This window comes from Sphaerodactylus townsendi, linkage group LG06 (assembly GCF_021028975.2).
Source record: "Sphaerodactylus townsendi isolate TG3544 linkage group LG06, MPM_Stown_v2.3, whole genome shotgun sequence".
In the NCBI taxonomy this organism is placed as follows: domain Eukaryota; kingdom Metazoa; phylum Chordata; class Lepidosauria; order Squamata; family Sphaerodactylidae; genus Sphaerodactylus; species Sphaerodactylus townsendi.
Genome location: NC_059430.1, coordinates 74,149,336 through 74,176,661, shown reverse-complemented (window position 1 = coordinate 74,176,661; position 27,326 = coordinate 74,149,336). Strand labels below are relative to the sequence as shown.

At 40.3% G+C, this 27,326-nt stretch overlaps 1 protein-coding gene across 4 annotated transcripts in view; it reads left to right on the top strand.

Moving 5' to 3' along the window:
- TSPAN12 (tetraspanin 12) overlaps positions 1 to 27,326 on the top strand; it is an 85,493-nt gene that overhangs the window by 51,767 nt on the left and 6,400 nt on the right. For 3 of the 4 annotated variants that reach the window (XM_048501890.1, XM_048501891.1, XM_048501892.1), the window contains 2 exons: positions 8,661 to 8,735; positions 22,398 to 22,505. In XM_048501890.1, coding sequence (XP_048357847.1) covers positions 8,661 to 8,735; positions 22,398 to 22,505 — 183 coding nt within the window. The remainder of the gene's footprint in view (positions 1 to 8,660; positions 8,736 to 22,397; positions 22,506 to 27,326) is intronic. The other variant, XM_048501893.1, reaches the window with a different exon arrangement.

Below are 27,326 nucleotides of genomic sequence, written 5' to 3'. Positions count from 1 at the left end.
TTGAGGATTTCGAGGATTTTGGGGGCATACAGAGACTGATATGTCAGGGAGGGTGAGGTAAGAATGATCTGCTGCTGTGAGCTTCATCCATTTACTTTTCAACAGGATCCATCATATTACCACATAAAAGGAATCCTTCTACCAGGAGTTCACATTGTGGCATCTTCCTTTTGACAAAAGACATTTTTCAGGAAATAGACACTTTAAACTATTAAGAAATATTAGATGAATGGTATTGATCCAAGTTCAAAAGAGGGAGCTTGGCATCAAGTCACACCTGACTTTTGTCATCTTTGTAGGGCAGTGGTGGTGAACCTTTGGCACTCCAGATGTTATGGATTACAATTCCCATCATCCCCTGCCAACATGGCCAATTGGCCAATTGGCCATGCTGGTAGGAGCTGATGGGAATTGTAGTCCATAACATCTGGAGTGCCAAAGGTCACGGCTGTAGGGTTTTCAAGGCAAGAGACTTTCAGGGGTGGTTTGCTGATGCCCACCTCTGTATCACAGCATTGGTATTCCTTGTAGGTCTCCCATCCAGATACTAGCCAGTGTCATAGTTGAGAGGGTCTCTGTCCCAAGGCCAGTGTGGAAACCAGACTGGAAAGGATCCAATACCTTCGTATCTTCCAGGAACTTCTGGAGCAGGTCTGCTACTGCCCGCTTGATAACCTTACCCAGAAACAAAAGATTTGAGATCGGGTGGTAATTGGCTAGATCCAATGGATCTAATTGAGATCTTTTCAGGAGTGGATGAACCACTGCCTCTTTATGCTGATCTGGAAAAACTCCTTGTTCAAGGGAGTTGTTGATGATATTCTGTTGAATAGCTCCACCCCTGGGAATGCCCTGGCCCTCCTCACTGTGCCAGAATCCACTCAGATGCCAACCACTGTGGCGCACAACATTCTGGTATCTGTGCCATCTCTGGCAGAGGGAACAAAGATGCTGGTGTGGGCCTCTTCTGCTCTTAGAAGCTATTGCTCCCCGCCATCAGATTGGGCCATGAGTGAAAAAGCTGGCTGAATACAACCCAGAATGCTTGACATGCATAGAGATGCTGAAAATATGAGGTATGTCCATTGTGGAATCCCTGATGGCCTTACCAAATGAACAGTATAAGCCAGTGTGGATGAATGCAGAAAAAGTGGCTGTGAAGACACAATATTTTTATTGCCTTATCTGCATCATTTTTATCATTATCTGAAATGATTATGAAGTCTACCCTCATGATAGATTCTGTTCTGCACATTGATAGTAAAAGGAAATGAGTGAATAAAAAACAGTTGGCAAATCCTGACACATTCAATTTTCTAGAGGTGATGTAACTGACAGAGCAGAGAAAATAGGAAGAATTTGCAAAGCACATCAAATGTTAGCCTTTGCATCTGTTTGGCAATGCCTGGTTCTCCATCGCACATGTAGTTAGAGTCTGTTGTACTAAATCTGTCCGCCTATCTTGGCTAGCTTCATCTGTATTTTGCTGTGACAGGTATCATACTGTGCATAACAGAGTGGGTGGAACTATGTCTTGGAACAGTGAGATCTTGAGAGAAGAAAGTACCTGGAGCTGCAGCTTCCTTTGCAAGGCTGCTTCTTTTAATGAGGCTTAGGAATAATTTTTCTTGGGATCTTTTGCTTTCTGGTGCTTTTCTTGCTGAGATGCTGTCACAATATCACACACACACACACACACACACACACACACACACACACACACACACACACACACACACACACACACACACACACACACACACACACACACACACACACACACACACACACACACACACACACACACACACACCTTCCAAAAAGATTCCAGTAATTCTTCTTTCCATGTTCTCAGGTGCATGCAAATAAATAAATAATGGAAGAAGAGTATTCTTTTAAAGTAATGAGCTTGGAAAGGTGTAACTCTGCTTACAATTGCACTTCTAGATTTATCCACACATCCTTAATATTTACACCTTATGGTTAAATGTTCCCTTTATTTAGTTGCATTTCCAACACATATCTGACATTTTAGCATATATTCTAGCTAATTTCATCAGATATAAATACTATCAGTAAACCATTTTGTTCAGGTTTTCTTTTATAGAACATGTTAAAATTAACTACTTTGTCCAAATCCCATCTCACTGCTGCTTACCTCACCCAATTCGTTCCCCAAATCCTAACTCACTCTTCAGTATTGATTTCTCTGATGACTCTGTCCAGGTCTTGAGCCCATTTAATCATATTTTCTTTTACTCTTTCTGTCTCTGTTTCTAATTGCAGCAATAATTTGTGTTTTTAATGAAACAAGCTTCTTCTATTCATAAAGCCACCTATGATTCACAATCTCCTACTCCAAAACCAATCTTTACATCTTGATTATACCTCTCTTTCAAATGGTAATCAGTGACATTGCTATGTATTAATTATTATATCATGTCTTTCTTCTAGGCTCTGATTAGTTCCTGTTGTTGTTAATATATCTTCATATCACAAATATTATCCCCTTCAGTTTGACTTACGGTAATTAAAACTGCTTCATGTAGTTCAGTGGTTCTCAACCTTCCTAATGCCGTGACCCTTTAATACAGTTCCTCATGTTGTGGTGACCCCCAACCCTAACATTTATCCATTTTACAGATGGAGAACACTGATGCAGAGAGTCTTAGGTGACCCCTGTGAAAGAGTCATTCGACCCCCAAAGGGGGCCTAACCTCCAGATTGAGAACCACTGATATAGTGAAATCTATTTTGGTGTTTTTATGATAATCTTTCTCCTAAACTTATCCCATACCTTAAATATTGCCCTTCTTATACTGATTCATAAACCCCTTATGTGATTTATCCTTACCATTTTTTAATTGTTCAAATATTCCACATCTCTTTCTCTTATATGGGGGCGGGGAACCACTTGGTGCATGTTTGACTGTCCAGTAAAGTGACAATTCTATGACTGAATCTGAAGGCAGTGGAAATATCTGTCAGAACATGTGTTTAGATGGACAAAATCTAGATGACAGATGGACCCTCCTTCCAGCAGGTGCCGTGTGCATAATTAGGGCTGTGTGCACAACTGTGTACCGTGTGCAAAGTCAGATAAGACATGGGCACCTGATTGGCACCTCAATTGTATATAGTTGGCACAGACTACAGGGTGATGTGTGCCTGGAAACACCTGTGGTCTGGCGGAGCACTTTGACAGTAGTTAGCAATAAACAGAACTGCACTGGTGACTGTGTGTCTTTCGGTTCTTGTTTGCATTGCATCCTGCAAGGTGACCTACTCGTGAGTAAGCCGCTGCTTCAACAGGTTATGGGCCCAGATTCTGCCTTTACTCGTGAGTAACTGTTTGCGTTGCTGTGTGCTAAACAGTTTACGGCTGCACCATGGCTGCGTCTTTTGCTGGCTTGCCTTTCGAGCGGCTAACAGAGCATAACTATGTGACCTGGTGTTTGAAGATGAAGGCTTATCTTCTGCGTGAGGATTTGTGGACTTTTGTGGAAACTCCCTTACCCGCACAGCCCTCAGCTTTACAGATAAGGGCTGAGGAGCGGGCGAGAGCATCCATCATCCTGGCAGTGGAGAGCTCCCAACTGCTGTATATCAAGGACGCAGCATCTGCTTCGGAATGCTGGAACTTACTCAGAGACGTCTACCAGCGTGAGTCTGTTGGCATTAAGGTCTTATTGACAAGACAGTTGCATCACCTCAGGCTACGTAAAGGTGACTCTGTCTCTGAGCACTTACAGAAAATGAGGACTTTATTTTCTGAATTAGCTGACCGTGGTCTTCTTTATGAGGATTCGCATAAAGCCTATCTACTGATTTCGTCCCTTGACGAATCGTGGGAGTCGTTGGTCAGCAGCCTCCAGACGGTAGCGGATGCCGCCTTAACCCTGGCCTACTTCACCTCGAAGCTGCTGGATTGTGAGCAACAGAGGGAATTCCAGAGGAGTGTTGCTGTGCCACAGAAGGAACAAACTCCTGAAAGTTCTTCCGTCTTGCCAGCTGCTTGTGCGACCAGGCGTTGCTACAGGTGTGGAGCTCCTGGCCACCTGGCAAGAGCATGCGTGAAAGTGCTGGACCAGCATAAGCCCAAGCAGGGACAGAAGAAGGGTCCTGGGAGAAGGGACTCTGCCTCTTCATCGTCTGCCTTTTTGGTCACGTGCAGCAACAGGGACAGAGCTGGAACTTGGCTCATTGACTCTGCCTGTTCTATGCATATTGTGAACCGTGAGCATTTGCTAACAGAGGATCTACGTACCCCAGAGATCAAGCACGTGTGTTTGGCAAACGGGACTCCAGCCTCTGTGGAGAAGCAAGGAACTGCTTACGTGCCAGCTTTAAATGGACACATTAAAAACGTTCTCTATGTGCCATTATTTGACTATTGTTTACTTAGCGTTGCAAAACTGACAACAGATGGGTATGTTGTTCAATTTGCAGGTCAAACATGTACCATTTCTAAGAATGGTGTCTTGTGTGCGCAAGGTAAGCTTCTGAACGGATTGTATTATTTAGAAAACTGTGATAAGAGTACTGTCTGTATGTCTGAGAAGGTAGCAAATGTATCTGTGTCAAATGTTCCTCCTCATGATCAATGCATACATTACTATCATCGTGTTTTTGGCCATATGAACTTCAGATCACTAGCCAACCTAGTAAAGGTGTGCAATCTGAAGGTGAAACCCTGCAAAACGTTTCTGGAGTGCTCTGTGTGTGGCAGAACAAAAGTGAAGGCATATCCTTCAACTGCCAGAAGCACCAGAGAGTCTGTCCGTCCACTCCAACTGGTCCATATGGATCTAGCAGGGCCATTTCAGCTCAGCCAGGGAAAGGCTAAGTACCTTATGGTTCTGTGTGACTATTACAGTAGGTACACGTATTCCTTTTTCCTAAAGTCAAAGGCTGAGGCATTTCCTAAGTTCAAGAACTGGGTGGAAATGGTGGAAAAGGAATTAGGTCATAAAGTGACCTCTTTGCAATCAGACAGATGGGGAGAGTTTACCAGTAATCAATTTCAGTCATGGCTGGAAAGAAGGGGTATCCAGCATCGCAAAACAAACCCGTTTCGTGCTCATGAGAACGGGGTGTCTGAAAGGAAAATTGCTGTGTTAAAGACTCTGAAGCAGAGCATGTTGTTAGATGCTGATTTGCCAGAATACTTCTGGGCTGAAGCCATAAATACAGCTACATATGTGCTAAATAGGATGTGGTCTTCAGTTGTAGAACAAACCCCATATTTTCTGATGTATAAGAAAAACCCTGACTTGACAAACATGAGAATATTTGGAAGTAAAGCTCATGTGCTGGTGCCACCACAACAAAGGAAAGCAGGTGACCCCAAATGGCAAACTTTAACCTTTGTGGGCTATGAGCCATTAACTAAAGGTTTTAGATTTTTTCTCCGTTTTGGAAGAGTTGTCATTTCCAGGAGTGCTAACTTTGTGAAGCATGCGAACTGGGAGAAGATACACTCAAACACTGAGGTGTTACTGCCATTTACTGAGCCTGAAACGGTTAATGGACAGCAGGCTTTGCCAGCTGCTGATCAAGGTCAGAGCTCAGAGCACAGAAGTGCTAAACGACCGAGAGCTAAACAAACTGACTCCACAGATGAAGAGTCAGAAGGGGAGGAGGTGGAACGTACTATCCCCTGCACTTCCAAGAGGGTAAACAAGGGTGTACCACCTGACTGGTATGGACATAGTCAGAATGTGTATGTTTGTCAGACTTCTGTCTATGAGCCAACCTCCTATGCAGAGATTTTAACTCTCCCCAAAGAAGAAAGAGAGAAGTGGGAGGATGCTATGGAAGCCGAACACAGTACCCTTGTGAAACAGAATGTTTTTACAAAAGTAACTGTACCCCCGAAACAGAAAGTGATCGGTTCTAAATGGGTGTTCAGAAGAAAGCTGTTGCCCGACAATAGATTGATTTACAAGGCTAGAATAGTTGCTCGGGGCTTTGCCCAAGAAAAACCTGAGGAAGAAAAAGGGTATTCCCCCACAGCCAGGCCAGAATCATTACGTTCTGTCCTTGCTCTCGCAAGCAAATATGACATGAAGTTACGTCATTTTGATTTCCAATGTGCATACCTAAATGCTCCATTAAAGCAGAACGTCTATATGGCGCCCCCTGCTGGTTACGAAGGTGATGACCCAAAAATGGTGTATAAGCTGCAATGGTCCCTGTACGGCCTGATTCAAAGTGGCAGGAACTGGTATTGCTGCTTAGATGCAAAGCTGAAAGAGTGTGGGTTTCATCGTACCTCTGCTGATGCCTGCGTATATGTGAGGGGTCAAGCATCAGACAGAGAGATCATACTGGTCAAAGCTGATAAACAGAGTAACATGCTATGTGCTACAACTGATAGCTCGTTTGCTGACGGTGAGAACCACAAGTCATGCACAGGTTTTGTAATAACCTATGCCAATGTACCAGTATCCTGGCAGTCCCATAGACAGACCTCAGTCAGTCTATCAACTGCTGAGGCCGAGTTCTGTGCCATCTCTGAAACATGCAACGAACTGTTATGGATAAAGGCATTGTTGTCAGAGCTAGGGGAAACTGTTCATCAACCAATACCCGTGTTGGAGGATTCACAGACAGCCATTCATCTAGCAGAAACCGAAAACCTAAAGGCTAGAACTAAGTACATAGGCGTGAAATATGAACATGTACGGGAATTAGTACAAAGCGGGTTCATTAAGCTGCAATATGTGGATTCTAAGTTGAATGTAGCTGACGCCTTAACCAAGCCTACTGCAAAAGAAAAATATAAGCTATTGTGTAAACATCTGAATGTGATGTCTGTATCAAATGTAAATATGTAAAGTCTGTCATACCGATTTTGGAAGGGGTGTCAGAACATGTGTTTAGATGGACAAAATCTAGATGACAGATGGACCCTCCTTCCAGCAGGTGCCGTGTGCATAATTAGGGCTGTGTGCACAACTGTGTACCGTGTGCAAAGTCAGATAAGACATGGGCACCTGATTGGCACCTCAATTGTATATAGTTGGCACAGACTACAGGGTGATGTGTGCCTGGAAACACCTGTGGTCTGGCGGAGCACTTTGACAGTAGTTAGCAATAAACAGAACTGCACTGGTGACTGTGTGTCTTTCGGTTCTTGTTTGCATTGCATCCTGCAAGGTGACCTACTCGCGAGTAAGCCGCTGCTTCAACAATATCTTCATATAACTGTGAGATGCTACAGGGACTGTGTTTTTAAACTAATGCTTTTAAATAAGTTTTGGAGAATAACACTTTTGAAAGTGTGCCAGGACATCACTAGTTCAAAGAGCTACTTGGACTTATTTATTTCATGTATGCCCCACCTTCTTGCCCAGTGGGGACTCAAATTGCTTACCTCATTCTTCTCCATTTTATCCTTACAACAACCCTGTGAAGTAGGTTAGGCTGAGAGTGTGTTACTGGCCCAAAGTCATCCATCAAACTTCCATGGCAAAGTAGGGATTTGAACCTGGGTCTCTCAGGTACTCTAACCACTACACGTTGTTGGCTGTCATTAGATAGCCACACAGTGCAAACCTGTAAAGAGTTATTCCAGTCAAAGCCCAGTAATTTCAGTTTGCACAACTCTGCACAGGATTGCACTGCTAGACATGTAACTTTGGCCCTCACTTACCAAATGACTGATACTGGTCTATCATATAGATATTTTTGTAAGACTATTAATATACTCAAAGTGCTTTGAAAACTCAGATGCTATTACTGCTAGGGTCTGGTTTGGACAGGTTGAACATTGGTGGCTATACAGCTAAGACATTCTTGTAAAGTGGTGCTATCAGTGGTGCCCCCCCCGCCCGACTGTATAATAAACAGTTGCCTTGCAATTTGATCCTAAATGTATAGCTTGTAAGCGAACAGTCCTAATTATGTAACTTGCTATATATTGTAAGAAACTGATAGCAGCAGCTGCCCCTTATATGATCCTCTTTCATCTTACTGATGAAAACCACCCTCTGGTCAAGAAAGATTATAGCCCTTCTGCAAGTACATTTTAGTGGGACTGGATTAACTATTATCCTGACAACTCAATCTCTCCCTGGGTACAGCACAACCTTAAACAGAGTTATACCTTTCTAGGTCCGCTGACTTCAACAGAACCAGTGTAGCTAAGCTTTGGACTGCTGATGTTTACTCCCTGATCTTGAGCTATGAAGCAGAACACTAGCTTTATTTATATGTAATTATCTCAATATGAACAGTGTGGCAACTTTTGCATGAACTCTATTTATTTGTATTGCAAACATCATTAACATTCTATGTTTTAGAAATAAAAAGATTAGCCTCTTTGGGTTTGTTTCTTTATTAAAATTTTATTATTCTGCTTCATTTCTTGAAAACTGACTTATGTCCCTGGAACAGTATTACATAGATTTGTATTCTATCAATGTGAAATAAAGTATAATATTTCTTTTATAATTTTATACTGTTAAAGGAATCAGAACTTTAACTTGATGTTGTTTTATTTTAAAAATTATTAGTACCTCATACTTTGGATTTTCATAGAAGGGGATAATGCTTTTGCATTTAATTAATATGAAAACATTTTTAATGACAATAATTTTGTGGAGAATGTCTCATTTCTTTTAGAAACATAAGTAACATTCTCTTGTGTTCTGCAGTATTTTGGAAGTTTGCTTGTGATATTCTGTGTTGAACTGGCTTGTGGCGTTTGGACCTATGAACAAGAAATTACGGTGAGTGAGACAAAAATACACATAGATAAACAAGATAAAAAAGTCTACTAACTAATTTTAAAAAGAGCTTGACTGGAAGACTTTCTTTCTCATTTGTATTCCAATCCTAAATATACCATGCATCACTGTAATTTATATGTGAATTTTGGATTTCTGTTATTCTTGATTGCAGCTGCCTCCACAGCCCATATGGTTTTCGAAGGCATTCAGCTCTGTGCCACCTTTGCAGGCCCATACCTTGGAGACCCATATGGAGTTTGAAGGTGGCTGGAATTTTTGGAGTTTGGGTTTAATAGAGCTGAAAAATTTCAAATATCCAAAAAAGCTGGGGTGAAGATTTGGGTTTTTTTTCCAGATTTTTTCAAAATTTTCCAGGACTATTAAATTCAAATGCAAATAATGCATGCATACCCATAATTCTCAGATGTATGGGGGATGGATGTGTATTCTGCATTCTCAGATATGCTCTTCAAATTATTTTTCCCATTCTCCAAGCTGAACTCTAGCAGTGGAAGCAGAGCATAGGGCAGTGTACTAGCTCAGGTTAATTCTTGGCTAGCTATCCTTGGCTTAACAACTGGTTCTTGCATCTTTTTATCAGCTATGTTTTGTATGCAAATGATTCTAAGCAGTCTTTCTAGAAAAGCAATTGTTTCTAATATGTGCCCAATATGGCTACATTCATTTTAAAAAACTCTATTTATTTTTTAAAAATTTAATAATGTTCTCCTTTACTGGTCACCCAACACAAGATGATTCCATTCCTCAGTCACAATATCATTACTTTCTTGAAGGCTGAATCTTTTTTTATCCAGAGCCTTACAGAGGCCATTAAAAAGGATAGAGTCCTATGTTTTAAGAGAACTTCCATAAAAGTGGAAGAATTTACTGACCAAATGAAAGCATTTCAGGATCAAGTTAAACCAGAGGCCTTCTTTGCAAAATGGGATCGCTTTGTGGCTTAAACTGACATTGCACCTTCTGTTGGTTACAAAGTATTGTCTTTTTCTACCTGGACTTTTGATATGTAGTCACCTAGTTAATTAATCAAGTTTATCACTGTTCTGTGAAGGAAACTACAACCATTATTCTAATATATTTTCCCCAAAATGTATATAAAATGTAAAATGTATAAATGTTTTAATGGCCTGAGAATTCACAAAGTTTCTTATTTGCTACCACATATGCCAGATAAAGATGCCAGATGGCTTAAGCTAAGGTTTATTGAAACTTTAAAGGAATTGCTATTTTTAAAAATTATTAGTGTAGACCCTGAACAGTTTCTCAGCAGTGTGGGGCCAGGGCCGCTCTCTGGTCCTACACAGCTGAGTTAGTTTTAAGAAAAACTTAAAATTTGAAATAAAGCAAAAGACATCTGACATTAGAAAACAAACAAACAGTTTTACTTAGCAGAATTTAGATCAATTTACAGAATGTGAACTCTCCCAAGGAAGAGACACGCCCTTGGTGCCCTCGAGTGATAGACACGGATTTTAGAACGTTACAGAATACAGATAAGTTACAGAAGGTGACCTCTCCCGAAGGAGAGGCACGCCCCAATACAATGTTTAGAATGTTACAGGAGATTGCCCTCTCCTGGGTGGCTCTCTAAAGAGGCACGCCCAGTATAGGAAAACCTGAGTTTTTGTAGATGCAAAGACGTCACACAGTCCTCCCCTTTTGTTCCACGTCTTATGATTCATATACCTTAAAAATCTAATTGGTCAGAACTGGTCACATGAAGGCAGCCCATATTCCTACGTATTCAAACGCTACATGCTGTTTGTGCGTGCTTTCTCTCTGTGCATATACAAAGAACTGCCATAAAAGCTAGCTTGTTCCTCCAAGAAAAACCCGTTTTGCTAGGTTTCTCTCAGAGAGCGAGCTATGTCCCCAGGCTATGCAGCATTCCTTAGGCTCATAAAACTTTTCTTTTCCCAGCATGAAATGTTTCTAACAATTCCCCAGTTTGAAATGTTAAAACATGATTCTAAGACAATAGAATTATAGTAAAATTATCACTTATCATTTATGTGTTCATTTAACTATATAGAAAAACACTTTGTTGATTTAACTAATCACATTCATTTCTAACACAAAAACCCAAGTAATAACATGCATCTGTCTGCTGTCACGTAGGCCCTCAGTGCCAAGATGTCAAAGATGTTATCTTGCTTGTTTGCATAGTCACTAGCAAGCTGCTGGTAACATGCCTTTTTGACCTATTGCAAAAATGCAGGCTTGCTGGTCACTTACACAGAAGCTCCCATTTTGATTCATTGCAAATCCTTGGTTCTATGACTTCCCATAATTCTTGATTAAACAAATTTATACACATTCTGGCCTGTCCCCACAGCAGGCTCTCCAAAATTTAAGCAGACTCACTATGGCTTGAAACTTGGCTTGGCACCATGACTTGTTTTTCCTTGCTAGTACATCAAATCTATGTTGAGAGATTCTTTTAATTGGCACTGTTACACTTTGCTGATGAGGGTGTGAGTTCAAGTGATGATGCTCAACACTGGGATAACTCCCTCACCAGGCACTTGGACTGTTTAACCCACAGTGTCAGAATTGGTCACCTCTTCCCTCAGGTTCCTCGCCAGTCTAAGCAAGTTAATAAAAATACTTAGTCTGTGCTAATCTTTCCTATGTTAGCTAGAGCATTACCGGCTTATATTGATAACTTTTTACCTTTCACAATAGGACTTTGTGAAGCAGGCAAAACAGGATTTTTTCCAATCCAATTTTAATGGAGTTGTCAGAATTTCTGCTCAGCCCGAAGGCCACCAGCATATCCCACCACAACTCTGATGGGAAGGAACAAGGCTCTGTCTACTTGAAACTGCCATGAGCAGGAGCCTTGTTGTGCTATCCATCTCACTCTAAATGTGCTTCAATCAGGGTTCCTCAGCAACAACCCTATCATATGAGCTTCTCAAATCTAAAATACTGTGGTGGTGGCAACTAATTTATTCAATTCAGTCAATATTCTAAGTTTATTCTAAGGAATTTGATTCTCAGTATTCTATATTTTATGATCCAGGCACAACCTCAATGTGGCTAAAGCTAGTTGTATATAAATCCAATTGAAATCAATTGAACAAGTTAGTACCAGCTAACTAAATCTTTCTTTCTGCCTTACATTTTAATCCATCCTTTCCTCCAAAGAATTCAGTGTATCATACATTGTTCTCCCCTCAGCTATTTTATCCCCATACCCTGTACAACAGGCTAGCTAGTGAGAAAGAATTATTGGTCCAAGATGAGATTCATGGCTGGGGATTTGGACCTAGGTCTCCTATAATCTGGTTAAAAACAAACCATTATACCACACTGGGTTTCTATTGTTCAGCTGGGTCTTGATCACAACTAAATTAGCTGGATCAAAGCCACTGTGTTCCATATGCTAAGTAAAATTGCCTGGAATCTATAGACACTACTTTTTAAATGCTTGCACTTTATATAAAGCACCTATCTGTTTTAAAATACAAATATTTGAATACTTGCTATTTTTCCTTCTTAATCTAGAAGTGTAATTCTTATGTGGGGAAATAGTTTCATCACTGATGAGAAAACAAGCTGGCATGGTATTCCACTAGCTGTTAAATTCTCCCATCTTATTTTCCATTTAGTACATATTTATGAAGAGAGTGACAAGAGTTTTCCATAGAGCTGCCAAGATATACCAAGCTGCTAGTCTTTTCACTGGTAGCAGGTGTATTAGAAATTATCTTGTTGTGTTGCTGCTTTAACATTTTTTTGAAAGGCTCATTTGGTGTTTGCACAGCACTGGGACCAAAAAAATTTCTGGCAGATCTTCAGATTTGAAATTGCATGCTAACGGTTTTTGTTAGAATTCATTCCCTTGGTATCCAGATTCCAGTGAGAGGCTGCTATTCCAAATATAACTGTAGTTTAAAAATATCTGATGAAATGTCATAATAAAAATGGGATTGTAACTATATGTGCTTCATTATCCCCACAAGCTTCCTTTAGGATTCTGGTGAGGAATAGCATTCTTAAGCTTAATAATTAAACTGTTCACCTAGGGTTTCAGGCAAGATGTATTAAAAGGGGAGTCTTCTATGTGTACAGGCCCTTTTGCAGTGGTGGGATTCAGCTGGTTCACACAGGTTTGGGTGAACCGGTTGCTAAAAGCAGCCGAGTGCTCTGAGGAGCTAAAAGCCCTGCCCTTCCCTCTCTCAGGGGAGCCCTGGAGCATCCTCCCCCAAAGGATGTCCCACCAGCCCAGAGGCGCGCAGCCTGATTGGCAGCCAGCTGCCCCCCTGTGGGGGCCTCCAGCAGCTGGAGCCCACCCAGGCCTCCCGGACACTGCCCTAGCCTGGGAAGGCCACCCTAGAAGGCTGCGCCACCGGCCCAGGTATGTGGCCTGATCTGTGGCCGACTAGCCTCCTATGGTGGCCTCTGGCAGCCACTGCCACCCTGGCCTCCTGGCCAATGCAGGAGAAAAGTACTCCCTGGGCCATGCAGCTGGTCCCCAGGCCCGCGGACCGCTCCGAAGCCAGCTACCTCCTGTGGCCAGCTGGTAGTATTCGGGCCAAGCCGCAGCTGCCACCTTCTTTTGCCTCCCCCCAGCCCAACATTGAAAAGGGGGGTGCAGCAGCCAGGTAAGTGGGCAGCGGGAGGGTGCACAGCGTGGGGTGTGGTGCATGGTGAGCGGGAAACTGGTAGTTAAATCAATAGAATCCCACCACTGCCCTGCCACCCTATTTTCAGGCAGTACCACTGGTTGTGATCACCAGCAATGAGTTGCCCTTTCTCTTTTGCTGGTTTTTGTGTCCTTGTGTTTCTCCATCTGCAACTGATCATGCCTAGAACTCTAACAAACTTTTGCACATGGGTTTTTGAATCAAGACATTGTGAAACCGGAGATGAGGATGTATTGATTTCCGTTGCTTTCACAATGATAATTTTTTGCTGTTTTATTTGTCATTATGGTGATATCTTGGCCTCCCTTTGAGGAGTTCAAGTTTCCATTTTATCCTCCCAATAATCCTGTGAAGTAAGTGCTATAATATGATTTTTATTAATAATGTATACACTTGAAAAAAAATCAGTTTCGATTTTATTCCCATCATTTTGATACATTTCACGCACGCCCTCCTTGGTATAAATGAATTACGTTTATTTGCTTTTGTTTATATTTATTATGTCATGCAAAATTTTCTAAGCCAGTTATTTTTGTAATGTTTTCATTAACTGCACTTGAAAAATGAAGCAGTAAGGTTTTTATCTTCCATTTTTAAAAAACTTTATGAACATATTTGTGATGTGTAAGATTTTTATGGCTCTAGTCCTATAAATACTTCCCTTGGAATAAGCTCCACTGAATAAAATGAGACTTACTTCTGAATAGACATGCTTAGAAAGGCTCCCCGTGTCTTTTGTAAATGGATGGGCACATCCATTTGTGTGTGTGTATGTGCTTATCCCTTCTCTTGTAGCATACCAGGCCTCACCGCCCCCCCCCCCTTGCCTTTCAGGGAACACAGTAAGCTGCAGTGAGGAACATGAGATAAGGATCTGTTGTGCTCAGTGACTTTAGGATCCAACCCACTAAAATCTTATTTAAAAACTTTTAAAAATACAAACTTTTAACATATTAATGCCGTAGATGTGTGTTAATAATATTTTTCTTGAAGTTACTTCTTTTAAAAAAAATGTCAACCTGATGTTCAGCTGGAGGAGATGCATCAGGAGCCAGTAGCTCTAAAAATTCTGTTTTATGCTGTTTTCCTGTATCCTTCCTTCTGCTCAGTGAGCACTCACTGTTTCAACGTGTTTTTCTTTATTACTCTCTTTTCCATAATAAATTTAATCTGAGCTGCAATACTTCTTCTGTTTTGTTCAGTCTGTTCATCTACATAAATGTTCATGGGTGTCCTGTGTTTTGGCATTTTTCTGCCTTGTTATAGTTGTGCAATTGTTTTTGATAGCTTAGTTAATTTAGTAATAATTATGATCATCTTACCCCCTCAGAGTTCTCTTTTCCACAGATCTTTGTGTCCATCTGCTTTAAATGGTTACTAATACCCAGTGAGTTTATTTGAATTGAATATGGCTATTTCCACCCTTGTCATGGTCATTACTCTATGTTTCTTCCTTTTGCTAGGGGGAGGGGGAAATTTAAAAAAACTATAATTACTTGTCTACTTGTGAATGTTTCTCACTTTTTAAATGTGAGCTTACTATTGGTATTCAGCCTTTCAAAACAGTTTCAAATATTTCTTCAGTGTTTTAGAAATATTTATTTATTCCTTCATTTTTCATGTACATTTATGTTTTCTACCAATATGTGCTTTATGATCTTAACTAAAACCTGTTTCCTCACTTTTATACTTTTGCTTGATAATTTTCCACCATTTGAGGTCTATGAAACACTCTTATCATTTTGTATCTGTCAACTGACTTTATTAATTATAACAGGTTTAGAAATCTTAACATGTACAGTGCTAAAATTCTCAGTGTTCTACTCTTCCTCCATTTTAAAAAAATCAGCAATATGTTTAGAAAATATTAACGAATGACTCAGTTCCCTTCATGTTTTATAGTTCCTGAATGCCCATTTCATCTGTACAAATGGTCTCTTCTGTACCAATAGCTGTTTTTTTCTTTGTTCCTCTGCACAGCCTTTGATTGCCATTGTTTGGCCTTGCATTTTTCTACCTCTACAAACACAGATGGTCTGTTTCTTGGTTTTTTTAAAATGATGACTATATTGAATCCCTACTTTGCCATGAAAGCTTCACCCCCCCTCCCCCCTCGGCCTTTTCCGCATAGCACAAATAAAACATTTTGAAGTTGAGAAATAAAAGGATTTCCACACTACTTTTTGCTCAAAATGTTTGGAAAACATTTTATTTTTCCTTAAACCTTTTTATTTTGAAAATGCTAAACTAGTGACTTTTTTTCTGACACTGTTTTCAAAATAGTCCCTGCTTGCTGTGAAGAGCTCTCACTATAAAGAGCTCTCACTTTTTTCTACCACTCACACCTGCCATTCTGATGCTTCAGTTTGATTTTCTGTGGTGCCCACCAATTTCTAAGTCTTTCCCACAGATGTTTCCTCTGCTGGCATCATGGCTGGGCGCATTTCAGTGAGTGAAGTACATGGAAAAATTCAGCACTACCTGTCAATTATGACAATGTGTCATTTACCCTTTTTTATTTTCGATGAGATATCTTCAAAGCTACAAAGACTGGATATGAGTGCATATCAAGTCTTTGTCGCTTCAAAGATATCGTGCTGAAAATAAAAAAGGGGAAAATGACACGTTGGCGTAATTAGCAGGCAAAATGGTGGGGAGGATTGAGAATTAATCTGAAGTGGCAGACAGTGATGGACAAAAGAAACATTTTCTCCTGAAACATTTTATTTTTCTGTACTGTGCAGACAAAAAAAAGCCAAAATGGTTCTTTTTCAAATGTTTCCCAAACATTTTAAATGGTCTGTGAGGAAAGGGCTTCTCTCTGTCTCTCTCAGCATAACCTAATCACAATGGTTGTAGTGAAAATGAAATGGAGGAGGAGAGCAAACTGTTTGTTGAAAAATGACTGTTTAAATATCTAGAATATAGTAGAATAAGCAGGTGTAGAGACCAATTTTGCTGGGTCCCAAGATGGTTTCAAATTAGCTTAAAGAAATGAAAATAATAATAATGTAATAGTTTAAGACTAATTGACCTCCACTTTGATGATTATTGTGAGTCTGTGTGTAGAAAGTTGTCTTCTAACTTACAGCCAGAGTGAACACGATATTTAAAGTATAGGGAACGTTCTCAGGGGCTTGCTTTCTTGGAGGCCTGTTGTGGCTATGAGCGGGGGGAGCCGAGTATCACTAGCAATTCCGAATCTTTCAACAACAACCATGAGTTGTATAAATTCATTGCTATCCAAAAATATTTTTGTATGTTTAATTTTCTTCCATATACATTAAGTGAGAAGCCAAAGATTGGGTCTAGAAGTTATTTGAAGCAATGGAGCCTGCATCACCATATCTTGATATCAGGTAGGGGTCTTCTAGCGGGCCCATTACTGCTATTCCCCATCTGCTTTCCTCCCCTGTTGCCCCTCAGTTTTGTGAGCCCTTCCCCTATCCAAGGTTCCAGCAGCATGCACTGCTGAACACATCAGGAAAGGTGGGTAAACACTGGGACGGTTGGAAAATGAGCAAGTGGGTAGAGGAAGGATTAATGGCTAGGCAGTGGGGGAAAGAAAGAGGTGGAAGCACTGTAGCAAGTAGTCTTTGTCCAGGATCCATTGAACCTTGATAACAGCCCTGAGAAGTAAATAAATGTGATGATAAAAATGGTGTTTGAGAATATACCTGATAAGAAAGCAATGAAATGATACACTTTTATCTACATTCCTAGATATTCACATTCCCATTTCAGAATTAAATCATTTTCCCACCAATTGCATAAGGGGTACCACAATTAAAAGTACTTTTTTCCACTAAATGCCTTATATTTTATAGAAGGAAAGGATTAGTTCTGATGGATGCATCTGAAATCTGAAAAAGGAAATAAATATGTTTGATTTCATAATTAATTTGTATTACATTTGAAACTGAGAATGTCAGTTTTGGAAATTTAAAAAATGTCTTATTTGATTAAAGCATTTGTGTAAAGCCATTATGGTGTCTTGTAGATGATCAGACATGTATCGAGATATCCATTTACCCTGAAGATTGAGATTTTAATTTCTTTGCTTATACAGTACAGCTAGTTTAAACGCCTGTTGTTGCAAGTTCACATATGTTAATCTTTACAAAAAGTGGAAGAATTCCACCAAGGCAGTCAAGCAAGCCAATTAACTCCATCCACAGCTGTGTCTGGCTATCCTCAGGTGGCACAACAGATAGTCCTGTCTGTCTTTAACAGTAGTTTCCAGTTTTCTCTGCAGTTGTCATTTCACTTTCTAACTCTTTGTCATGGTGTGATATTTTGTTTTCAGGAAACAATTAGTGTTAATGAAAAGCATGACAATGTCTCATGTCACCAGTTCAGTATCGTAGCCAGCTACAGTATAAGCAAATGACCTGCTCCTTTTTTTCTTCCGTCCTTCTAATGGAAAAAATAACCAGATAGAACAAAATTTGGAGTGTGATTTACTCAGAATCCGAGAAAGGGAAGAAAGTCATGTTTTATTTTGGCATTTCTAAGCCTTTCAAACGAGCTGCCCTCAGACTTACAAATTTATTTCCAATGCTATAGGCAAGGCCACACATTATGATATTTGCATAACAGTTACAGTTATCATTTTTCAGTGTGTGTGCTTGAACATTATTTCTAAAGTGATGTTTCTATACAGACAGGAATCAGATAACCTAAGGCAAAAACATTCCACAAGTCATCTCATAGTGACAAGATGCAATAGTCTACAATAATTTGATGATGGACACTGGCATTCCTTTTAGTATGATGCAGTTGTGTCCCTTCTGAGCTCATTGCTGAGGTGCAGTTTTAGACCTGTTCTAATGGGAAAACTCAAGTTTACTAAGGTTAGGCAAGTGCATTCAGATGCATTTGCAGGAAATTGATTCTAGGTTGTTGATTATGTTATTAAACCAGATCAACATGTTACAAAGCCATTCAAACACTGCATTAATTAATCACTAACAATTTTATCTTTTATTTGTTATTTGGTTGATTATGACCCTTTCTGCACAGCACAAATAAAACATCTTTTGAGGACATTAAAAGAAGCAATTTGGAGAGGAACTCCACACAGCTCTCCCTCCAAGACATCTTTAGCATGTTTTATTTAGAAAATGCTAGAGATATTTTTTCCCCTCCAAGACAGGGTCACGACATTTTCCCTTGCCTGTGCAGAACAAGGAAGCATTTTATTTTTCCTACTTGACTTCTAACAGCTCTTACTTTCATTTTTCCTGTAGCTCACGCCTGCCATATTCTCCTGCTTGTGATTCTCCCTGTCACCTGCCATTTGCTGAGGTTTCTCTTGGAGGTTTCCTCTGCTTGCAGCTCATCTGCCCATAATTTCACTGTATAAAGTACATGAATAAAGTTAGTTTGGACTGGTGATTCAGCACATGTCATTTTCCCTTTTTTTGGTTTGAGGGAGGTGTCGTTGAAGCTATGACGACTCTAAATATGCACATATTGCAGATTCTCGTATTGTGTTGTCATAGCTTCAAAGACACTTTCCTAAAAACCCAACAAAAAAGGAAAAGCGATATGTATACTGAATCTCTAGTCCAAACTAACTTTATTCATGCACTTTATTCATACAGTGGAATCATGGGCGAAGAGCTGCAAGCAAAGCTCCAAGGGAAACCTTTACCAAATGGCAGGTGGCAGGGAGAATCAAAGTAAGAGAAAATGGCAAGATGTGATGAAAATGAAAGTAAGAGCTAGTGGCTGGGGGTGGTGGTAGGAAAAAGAACTACTTTTCCTGGCAACACTTTTTTTGTCCAAGCTGTGTGGACAAAAAAGCCAAAATGGTTCTTTTTAAAATGTCTGCAAGACATTTTATTTGTGTTGGGCATAAAGTGCCACTAACTCTCTATTTTAATCTGTATAAAATGTTTATTAACATTTGGTATTGAATTTGTCTTTTTTGGCAAATTATTACTTAGGAGACAATTAGTAATCTTTCTTCATTTTTTTTGTTGGGTGCATTTTGGTCTTGAGTTTTTTTGCTTTTTAAAACTGATAAAATGTAGAAGAAAAAGTAGAAGTTTGTGCATGCAAAAAGTTCATACCAGGTATCTAATGGATCAATTATTGAAGATTGAGGAGACTTTCCATAGGCCTGAATTCATATTCCCATCAGCCCCTACCAGCATGACCAATTGGCCATGCGGACAGAGGCTGATGGGAATTGTAGTTCCTGAACATCTGGAGAGCCGCAGGTTCCCTACCCCTGGTTTATGGGCTAATGGTGCTGTAAAATCTACGTAATAATTAAGAAAAGTTGTTTTAAGATAGAAAAAATCTTCATACCTCTTTTGCAATGCTTGCACCTGTACGTCAGTTTTATAACATCAATTACTATTGTTTAATATCTGTTGTCAACTGTGTGCTAGGTGTTAGTCAGAGAAACACCGTGTGACTCAGTTCTTTTATTCTTAGAATGTAAGTGTAGCCATGCTGGATCAAACCATTCAGCATCCTGTTTCCTTCAGTGGCCAGTCAAATGCGACAGGGAAGCCCCCAAGCAGAGGCCACAGACAATAGCCCTCACTCATGGCTGGAGTGAAAGGGAACTGCGCCCGGGGCATGTGTGTGCCCTGCGCCCCTGCCACAAGTTGGGAGGAAAACCCGATCTGAAGACGTCTTGGGGGAGAAAGCTGTGCAGAGGTCCTCCTCAAAACACTGTAACGTCCTCAAGATTTGTGCTGTGTAGAAAGAACCATGTGTGAAGCAGTATTTCTTTTTATCTGTTTTGAATCTGCTGCCCAATCATAGCGTGACCCATAGTATTATGGGAGAGAAAGCAGAGCTTCTTTATACCATTTCTTTCTCTATATCGTTTATTAGTTTGTAGGCTGTTATAATGAAACCCCTCAGTCTCCGTTTTTCCTAATCTACAAAGTCCTTGGTGCTTTAGCCTCATCTCATTTAGATCCTTTAGTGGTGCTTGGTGCTTTAGCCTCATCTCCAACACTTGATCATTTTGTTGCTGGTTTGTTCAGATCTTCAATATCCTTTTTGAGATACAGCAACCAAGTCTGCACTTAATATTCCAAAAGCAAACTACTATGCAGAGCTACTCCAATCTAAGTTCCTGTAGTCTAAGCCCACTGACTTCAGTTGTCCTAGACTGGAGTAATTGCACAGGATTGTACTGTAAAAGAGCTTGCATTAGGGATATGTATAATGGCGGTTTGTTTCTCAGTCCCTTGTATCCTTCACATCCTTCACACAATTCATTTATTTGCTTTGAAAAGTTGGAGCCATCAGATTACAAAATTTGTAAGTTTTCCCAAGACAGCACAAAATGTTACAAATGCTGAGGAATCTTGAGCTCATTGGATGACATTCAGCATTTTATCATGCAGAGATCCAAAGTCTGGTAGCAACGTCAAGATTGTTGTTATAAACTTTGGGAAAGGTGCTGATTTTGTTCTTTATCAAGCATGGTGGTGACTTCTTGACTGAATACTGAAATGTGATAGTACAAGAAAATGAATGCGCAAAGACCCTGTGAAATTGATTTAAAAAGTATTATTGTTGGCATAATTTGTGGCTTTCAAAGTGAGTTTATGCTCCAAAATGTATCATCTTTTGGAAACATTCATTAAGAACAAAAGTTATGTCTTGAATTGTGCCATCTGTTTTCGCAATAGTTTTCAGCATTCTTTTCTACATGATAAATAACTGGCATGTCATAGTTGCTTGATTTACAAGATGCAGTTATTGCAGGCCTCCTACTTTAGAATATTTATCCTTTCATTTTTTTGCCAAATAAAAAAAAGACAAGGCCAAGGTGAAATATGATAAAGTCTCTAATAGTGGCTTCATTGTGACAATAGCCAATGAATGAACAGTGGAAAGATACTAGCATGGAAAAACAGGAGGGATATAACTGAAATAATCCTGTTGAATCAGTATCTTTGGTTTGTTTCTAAATATTAGTTAATCAAATAATAAAAAGCCAACATCCATAATACATAATAAAGGAATACAGAATTATATACTAAGGATATTTGATTACTGGTGTTTTATTCGGTAAACTAGAAATCAGTTTTCAGTTTTAACAGTCATGCTAGAGGAAGCAAAACTGTGCTTAATGTTATTACTCATGCGCTGATTGGGGTCATGCTCTATGACTTGAGAAAGCAAGCTGTACATCTAAAAATAGTTTCAGTTTGGGAAAGTCATTGGAAAGGAAATACTTTCTCACTCCCTACAAAACACACATTGCAAAAGTAAAAAGAATATGCTAGTAAGCCCCATCTACTTCTAGAGCTTTTGGAATATGCTTTGTTCATGAATGGAAATGTATATTCTGTTTATTGATTTGAGTCTTGTAGGATCATGTCCTCTGTATTCAAAAACAAAAAAAAATTCAATGGAAAATGTGATTATTTTTCTCACTAATTTGGATGCTTTTTCTGGAAAATATATAAAACGAAACACTCAAAATTCAGATTTTAATCTATGCTGCTGAAAATATAGACTTTTTAGGACTGAAAAAAAAGTTTTTCCTGCATGGAAGTGCCAGGATTATTTCATATAAACAAAATGTATGTCAGGCTTATGTTCACTATTTTGGAAGAGGATGAATGGCCATAAGAATCCCGCCCCCCCCCCCCCCGCCATTCTTTATGGCTGATTATTCACCTTTATACAAAATAATACTGGTATTTCAGTTCAGGTAAAATACATTGTAGCTATGGTAATATTTACAATAAAAAGAGAAAAATCCTACTGTGAAAAACAGTAGATAATTTTGTTGGACATAGAAGCCTGATTGTTATATTAGAGACCATTCCCTCAAGGCCATTTTACTATATAATCAGTACTGAAAGCAATAATTCATCATCAGTAGTTCTCAAAAGGGTTGCTATGAATCTGTCCTAGTTTCTGCAAATGTCTACGGATGCCTTTCAGTTCTTTTCTGGACTTGTGACCTTTGTTTATTTGAAATGTTTCCTTTTTTTTCCATCAGGTTCCTGTGCAATGGTCAGACATGATCACTTTGAAAGCCAGAATGACCAATTATGGCTTACCTAGATATCAGTGGCTTACTCATGCTTGGAATTTCTTCCAGAGAGAGGTAAGATGATAGCAAGTTCATAATGTCACCATGAAGTAAATTAACTGTGTACTTTAAACTGGCTATACTCTGTCTCAGATAAAGGTGTAAGTAAGGTCAGTTAAGGTGTCATGGTCAGGAAAATCGTATGTTTCTGCATTAGAATATACTCCCAAATGAATTATTATTCATTCTTATGCATCACCTTTGTCAGAACCATGATTCTGTGCATTATTGAACTTGGTACTTTGATGCAAGAGAATTTATAGTTCATTGTATTTTTACTTTCAAATGGATGTGAGGAGCAGGGCTAGGTAAGCACTAAAACCCAGGTGGAACATTCTACAGCAAAGAAGGTCCAGCCTGTTGAGTTCTGTGGCGGATGAATATACATCCTACTAACATCTTTTTCTGAGAGACTATAGAACAGTTCTTAGTAGGGTTGTTGCACATGATTTCACATCTCATTTTTTTTAAGTTCATAGGCAATCACATTCCATGTTTCCCCGAAAATAAGACAGTGTCTTATATCAATTTTTGCTCCCAAAGATGCGCTATGTCTTATTTTCAGGGGATGTCTTATTTTTCCACTCCACAGCTACATGCTCTGTTCGACGGGCATGCTTCCAAACAAAAACTTTGCTATGTCTTACTTTCGGGGGATGCTTTATATTTAGCACTTCAGCAAAACCTCTACTACGTCTTATTTTCAGGGAATGTCTTTTTTTGGGGAAACAGGGTAGTAAGGAATAGTTCTCTGCCCCTCCATGTGATGCATTAAATCTCCAAAGATATCCATTTGTTGATAAGCAGAACCATGTTAAAGTAACTTAATTCAGATAAATGAGGGGGTTATTTCTCATAAACATTTTAATCTTACCATTCATGGTGCTGCCTCCATTTGCTGCTTGAGGGAAGTAGCTAAAACCCTCCTAGACTTTCCAGAATAAATGAGAACAACATACTTTCTTGTGTGGTAAAAAGTGGGCCATAACCATTTTATTTAACAAAATTGGTTCAAGGTAAACAAAGCGTATGGCGCAGCATGGGGGTCTGATCTGTGTACTGTGCAGCCCGAGTGCTGTACCCCAGACACCTACATTTTTCTACAGCACGCCTGCTGATGAAAAATTAACACACGCTGGAGCAGCTGTGAGATTCCAGATGGGCGGTTGCCACTTCCTGAAGACTCTATTGCTGCCAGGGGCGCAAGCCATAGGAGCCCATGTCAGGGTAGGTTACCCCTTGGCTTGCTCCATCCCAAACCTCATGAGGAGGTTCCAATAAAGCGGGTATTTCACCCACTGACCCCAAGCTAAAGATCAGTCCCCCATGCGCAATCCACCAGAGAGCTGGCCTCCAGCTCCTGCCAAACGCCGTTTATACCTTGAGCCAATCACACAATTCGCCATGTATGCTATGCAACCAACAGTCCATGCCCCAGGATGATAAGTGTCATCCCTATAAAGAGGGGCCAGTTTGTGTGAAATGTCCCAATAAGCAATGCACCATCATTGTGTGAAATGTCCCAATGAGCAATGCACCATCACAGGAGCAGCAGTGGCGTAGGAGGTTAAGAGCTCATGTATCTAATCTGGAGGAACCGGGTTTGATTCCCAGCTCTGCCACCTGAGCTGTGGAGGCTTATCTGGGGAATTCAGATTAGCCTGTGCACTCCCACACACGCCAGCTGGGTGACCTTGGGCTAGTCACAGCTCTTCTGAGCTCTCTCAGCCCCACCTACTTCACAGGGTGTTTGTTGTGAGGGGGGAAGAGCAAGGAGATTGTAAGCCCCTTTGAGTCTCCTGCAGGAGAGAAAGGGGGGATATAAATCCAAACTCCTCCTCCTCCTCCTCCTCCTCCTCCTCCTCCACCCTATTGACCAAACAAAACTTGAAACTGCCCGACAGGTGTTAATCCTGGCCAAGTCCACCTGTTTCGTGGATATGGCGCCCTGCTAGTTGCGCCTCTCCAGCAGCTTGGACCAAAACAGCGTGGTCCCGGGTAACATCCCGCAGATCCGTTCTAGATCTTCTCGCATCCTGTGAAGTAGGAGGTAGTTAGGCCGGGCCCAGCCTTATATAGGTTGCTCTGACCCTTCTCCCCGGTGACGTCAGGGCGCCCAGCGTCACTGCTCGGCGCCCTTGAGGCTTGCCGTGCCTACGTGGCATGGTGAGCCTGAAGCCTCGCGAGCAGATGGGAGCTCGCGAGGCCGCCGGGAAGGCAGCAGCCAACAAGGAGGCTGTCCCTTCCCCAGCAGCAATGGCGACTGCGGTAAGTCACGACCGCTCTTTTATTCTCATAACTTGCTATGAGGTAGGTCAGGCTACAGGTTATAGAGAGAGAATAACTAGGTCAAAGTCACCTGATGAGCTTCAGAGCTGAAAAGGGATTTGATGCTGGTTCTTTCCAGTTCTAGTACATCACTTTAACTATTAAACCATCTGCCCATTGATACTTTTACCATGCTGTTTTTTTGAGCTTCCCTTAAACATTGGCTTCGCACAACCAGATTTCAAGTACTACTGAGCTAAATAGATCTTTGATAGGGGGGCAAATCCTATAGCAGTTATTATTATAAGCCTTTCCAATAAACTAAAGAGCTGAATTTGTTACTTAACTGAAAATATAAATGTCTAAAGTATTGTCGAAGGCTTTCACTGCTGGAATCACTGGGGTGCTGTGTGGTTGTATGGCTGTATGGCCGTGTTCTAGCAGCATTCTTTCCTGACGTTTTGCCTGCATCTGTGACTGGCATCTTCAGAGGATCTGATAGTTGGAAAGGAAAGCAAGTGGAATATATATACTTGTGAGTAAAGGTCAATAGGTGAGGGCATCTGAATAGGAGTGGCCTGGCAAGTGAGTAACAATGAAGTGTAGCATGTGAGTAACAAAGGAGATAGCAAGGTCAATAGCAAGGTCAATCTGAATAGAAGTAGTCTGGCCTTTGTTCCCTTTGATTATCTGTAGTCATTCTGTGTCTGTGTGGAGCTGATTAGTCACTGTCTTGACTCTAGTGTTTTTCAAAACGGGCAGCCAAATTCTGTTCATTTTCATGGTTTCTTCCTTTTTATTGAAATTGTCCATGTGCTTGTGGATTTCAATGGCTTCTCTGTGTATAAATGTCTAAAACTAAATTTGAAGTAGAAAGTTTAGGAAAGCTTGAAAAGAGCCTGAAAGTCTTCACAGAATGGCAGTTTATGAGACCATACTTGCAGTTGACTGCAAAGTAACACATTGCATTTCTTGCCTCTCTTACTGATGGTGAAAATGGCCCTCATATTTTTGATCCTTAGCTGAGGGAAAAACAGCTTTTTTAAAATATTGCACAAACATGGAAGTGCACAAGGTAAAAGCCATTAATTCAAGATATATGTTTGTGTGCAGGAAAAGAACACTTTAAATGCCTGTCATTCTCTTGCCTACTTGAAATCTGAAATGTATCACTGTTGTACAGATTTCCTGTTTATTTAAACATTTCCTGGCTGCATTTGATAAGTATGTGTTTGTTTTAAAAAGTGTCTAGTAGGCATAATATAAAATTAGCAAGTTTTATGTTGTTTTCCTCTGAAAGTGCTCCTGTGCTAGAAGAAACAATGTAGCCTTTTTATGAAGACGGTTTTTATTAACTTAGTTCCTTTCACCTGAATGAACTTACTCTTCCTTCATTCTTTGGAATCAATTTAAATATGGAGTCATTAACGTCTGCATCTAGAAAGACCAAGTTCTGAAATAACCACGAGGAGCTCTTGTGGGGACATCACCCCCTAGAAATGATCTGAGGCCTTTTCCCTGAAATTTTGACGTTCAGTGAAAAAAAAGGGAAGTTTGTAACTCTTATCTCTTTCTAACTTCAAGCTAATGAGTTAAAGGTATTGGTATTACCAACAATGACCAGCATTGCTTATACAGAGAGTGAAAAGAGATGAGATTTTTATACTTCCTTCTCTTGTTGGTTCTGTCAATTTGTTCTAGTTGTCCATGGCTCCACTTTTTCCCTTCAGTTTATGCAATACGTCCTTGACCTGCTAGCCTCAGGACAAAGTGAAGCATATTAAGCACTTGTTTCATAATTTTATCAAAACTGAAGTTTATTATAATAATTTAACTAATATCTTTAGCCTTAACCAACTGAAGCAAAAACATCAGCAAGAGCAACAGAGAGATTTAGCCTTGGGGCAGTCTTCAAACAATTCAGTCAGCTAGTATGGACAGGAAGAAAGTCAAAACCAATGAAAATAGGAGCAGTAGAGTAAAAGGAGGCCAGTGGAGGGAAATAGTCAGTACAGCCTGAAGCCTTGAGTTGGGTAGGAGGGTCTGAATAAAACTATAGACAGGAGCAGTGATAACATTAGGGCAGAAAGGAACACCAGTATCTGAGAGCTCAAGGCATAAGAGAGGAGTAAAAGGATGGCCTCCTCTCCCAGGACTTCCTGAGGTAAAAGTCTAAGCGCTCAGACACAGAAGGAACGACAAAAGGAATGAAAATATAGAATAATGAAAATATAGGAGAGAGAGAGAAGGGTCAACACCAAACAAAATAAAGGAGAGGCTTGGATTTAGACTGGAGCCTAAAGTAGGATTGCCAGCCTCCAGATGGTAGCTAGAGATCTCCAGCTTTTACAGCTGATCATCAAGCAGGTGGACTCTATAGCATTATGCCTCATTGAAGTCCCTCTCCAAATCCTGCCTTCCAGTTCCTCCTCCAAAATCTCCAGGCACCTCTAGCCTAGAGAGAGGAGTCACTCAGTGCTGAAAGAGCAGTATTGCATAAGACACATACCAAACAATTTGTGGAGTCACACTCCAATACTGGATGATAATCCAAATGGAAAGCATCTG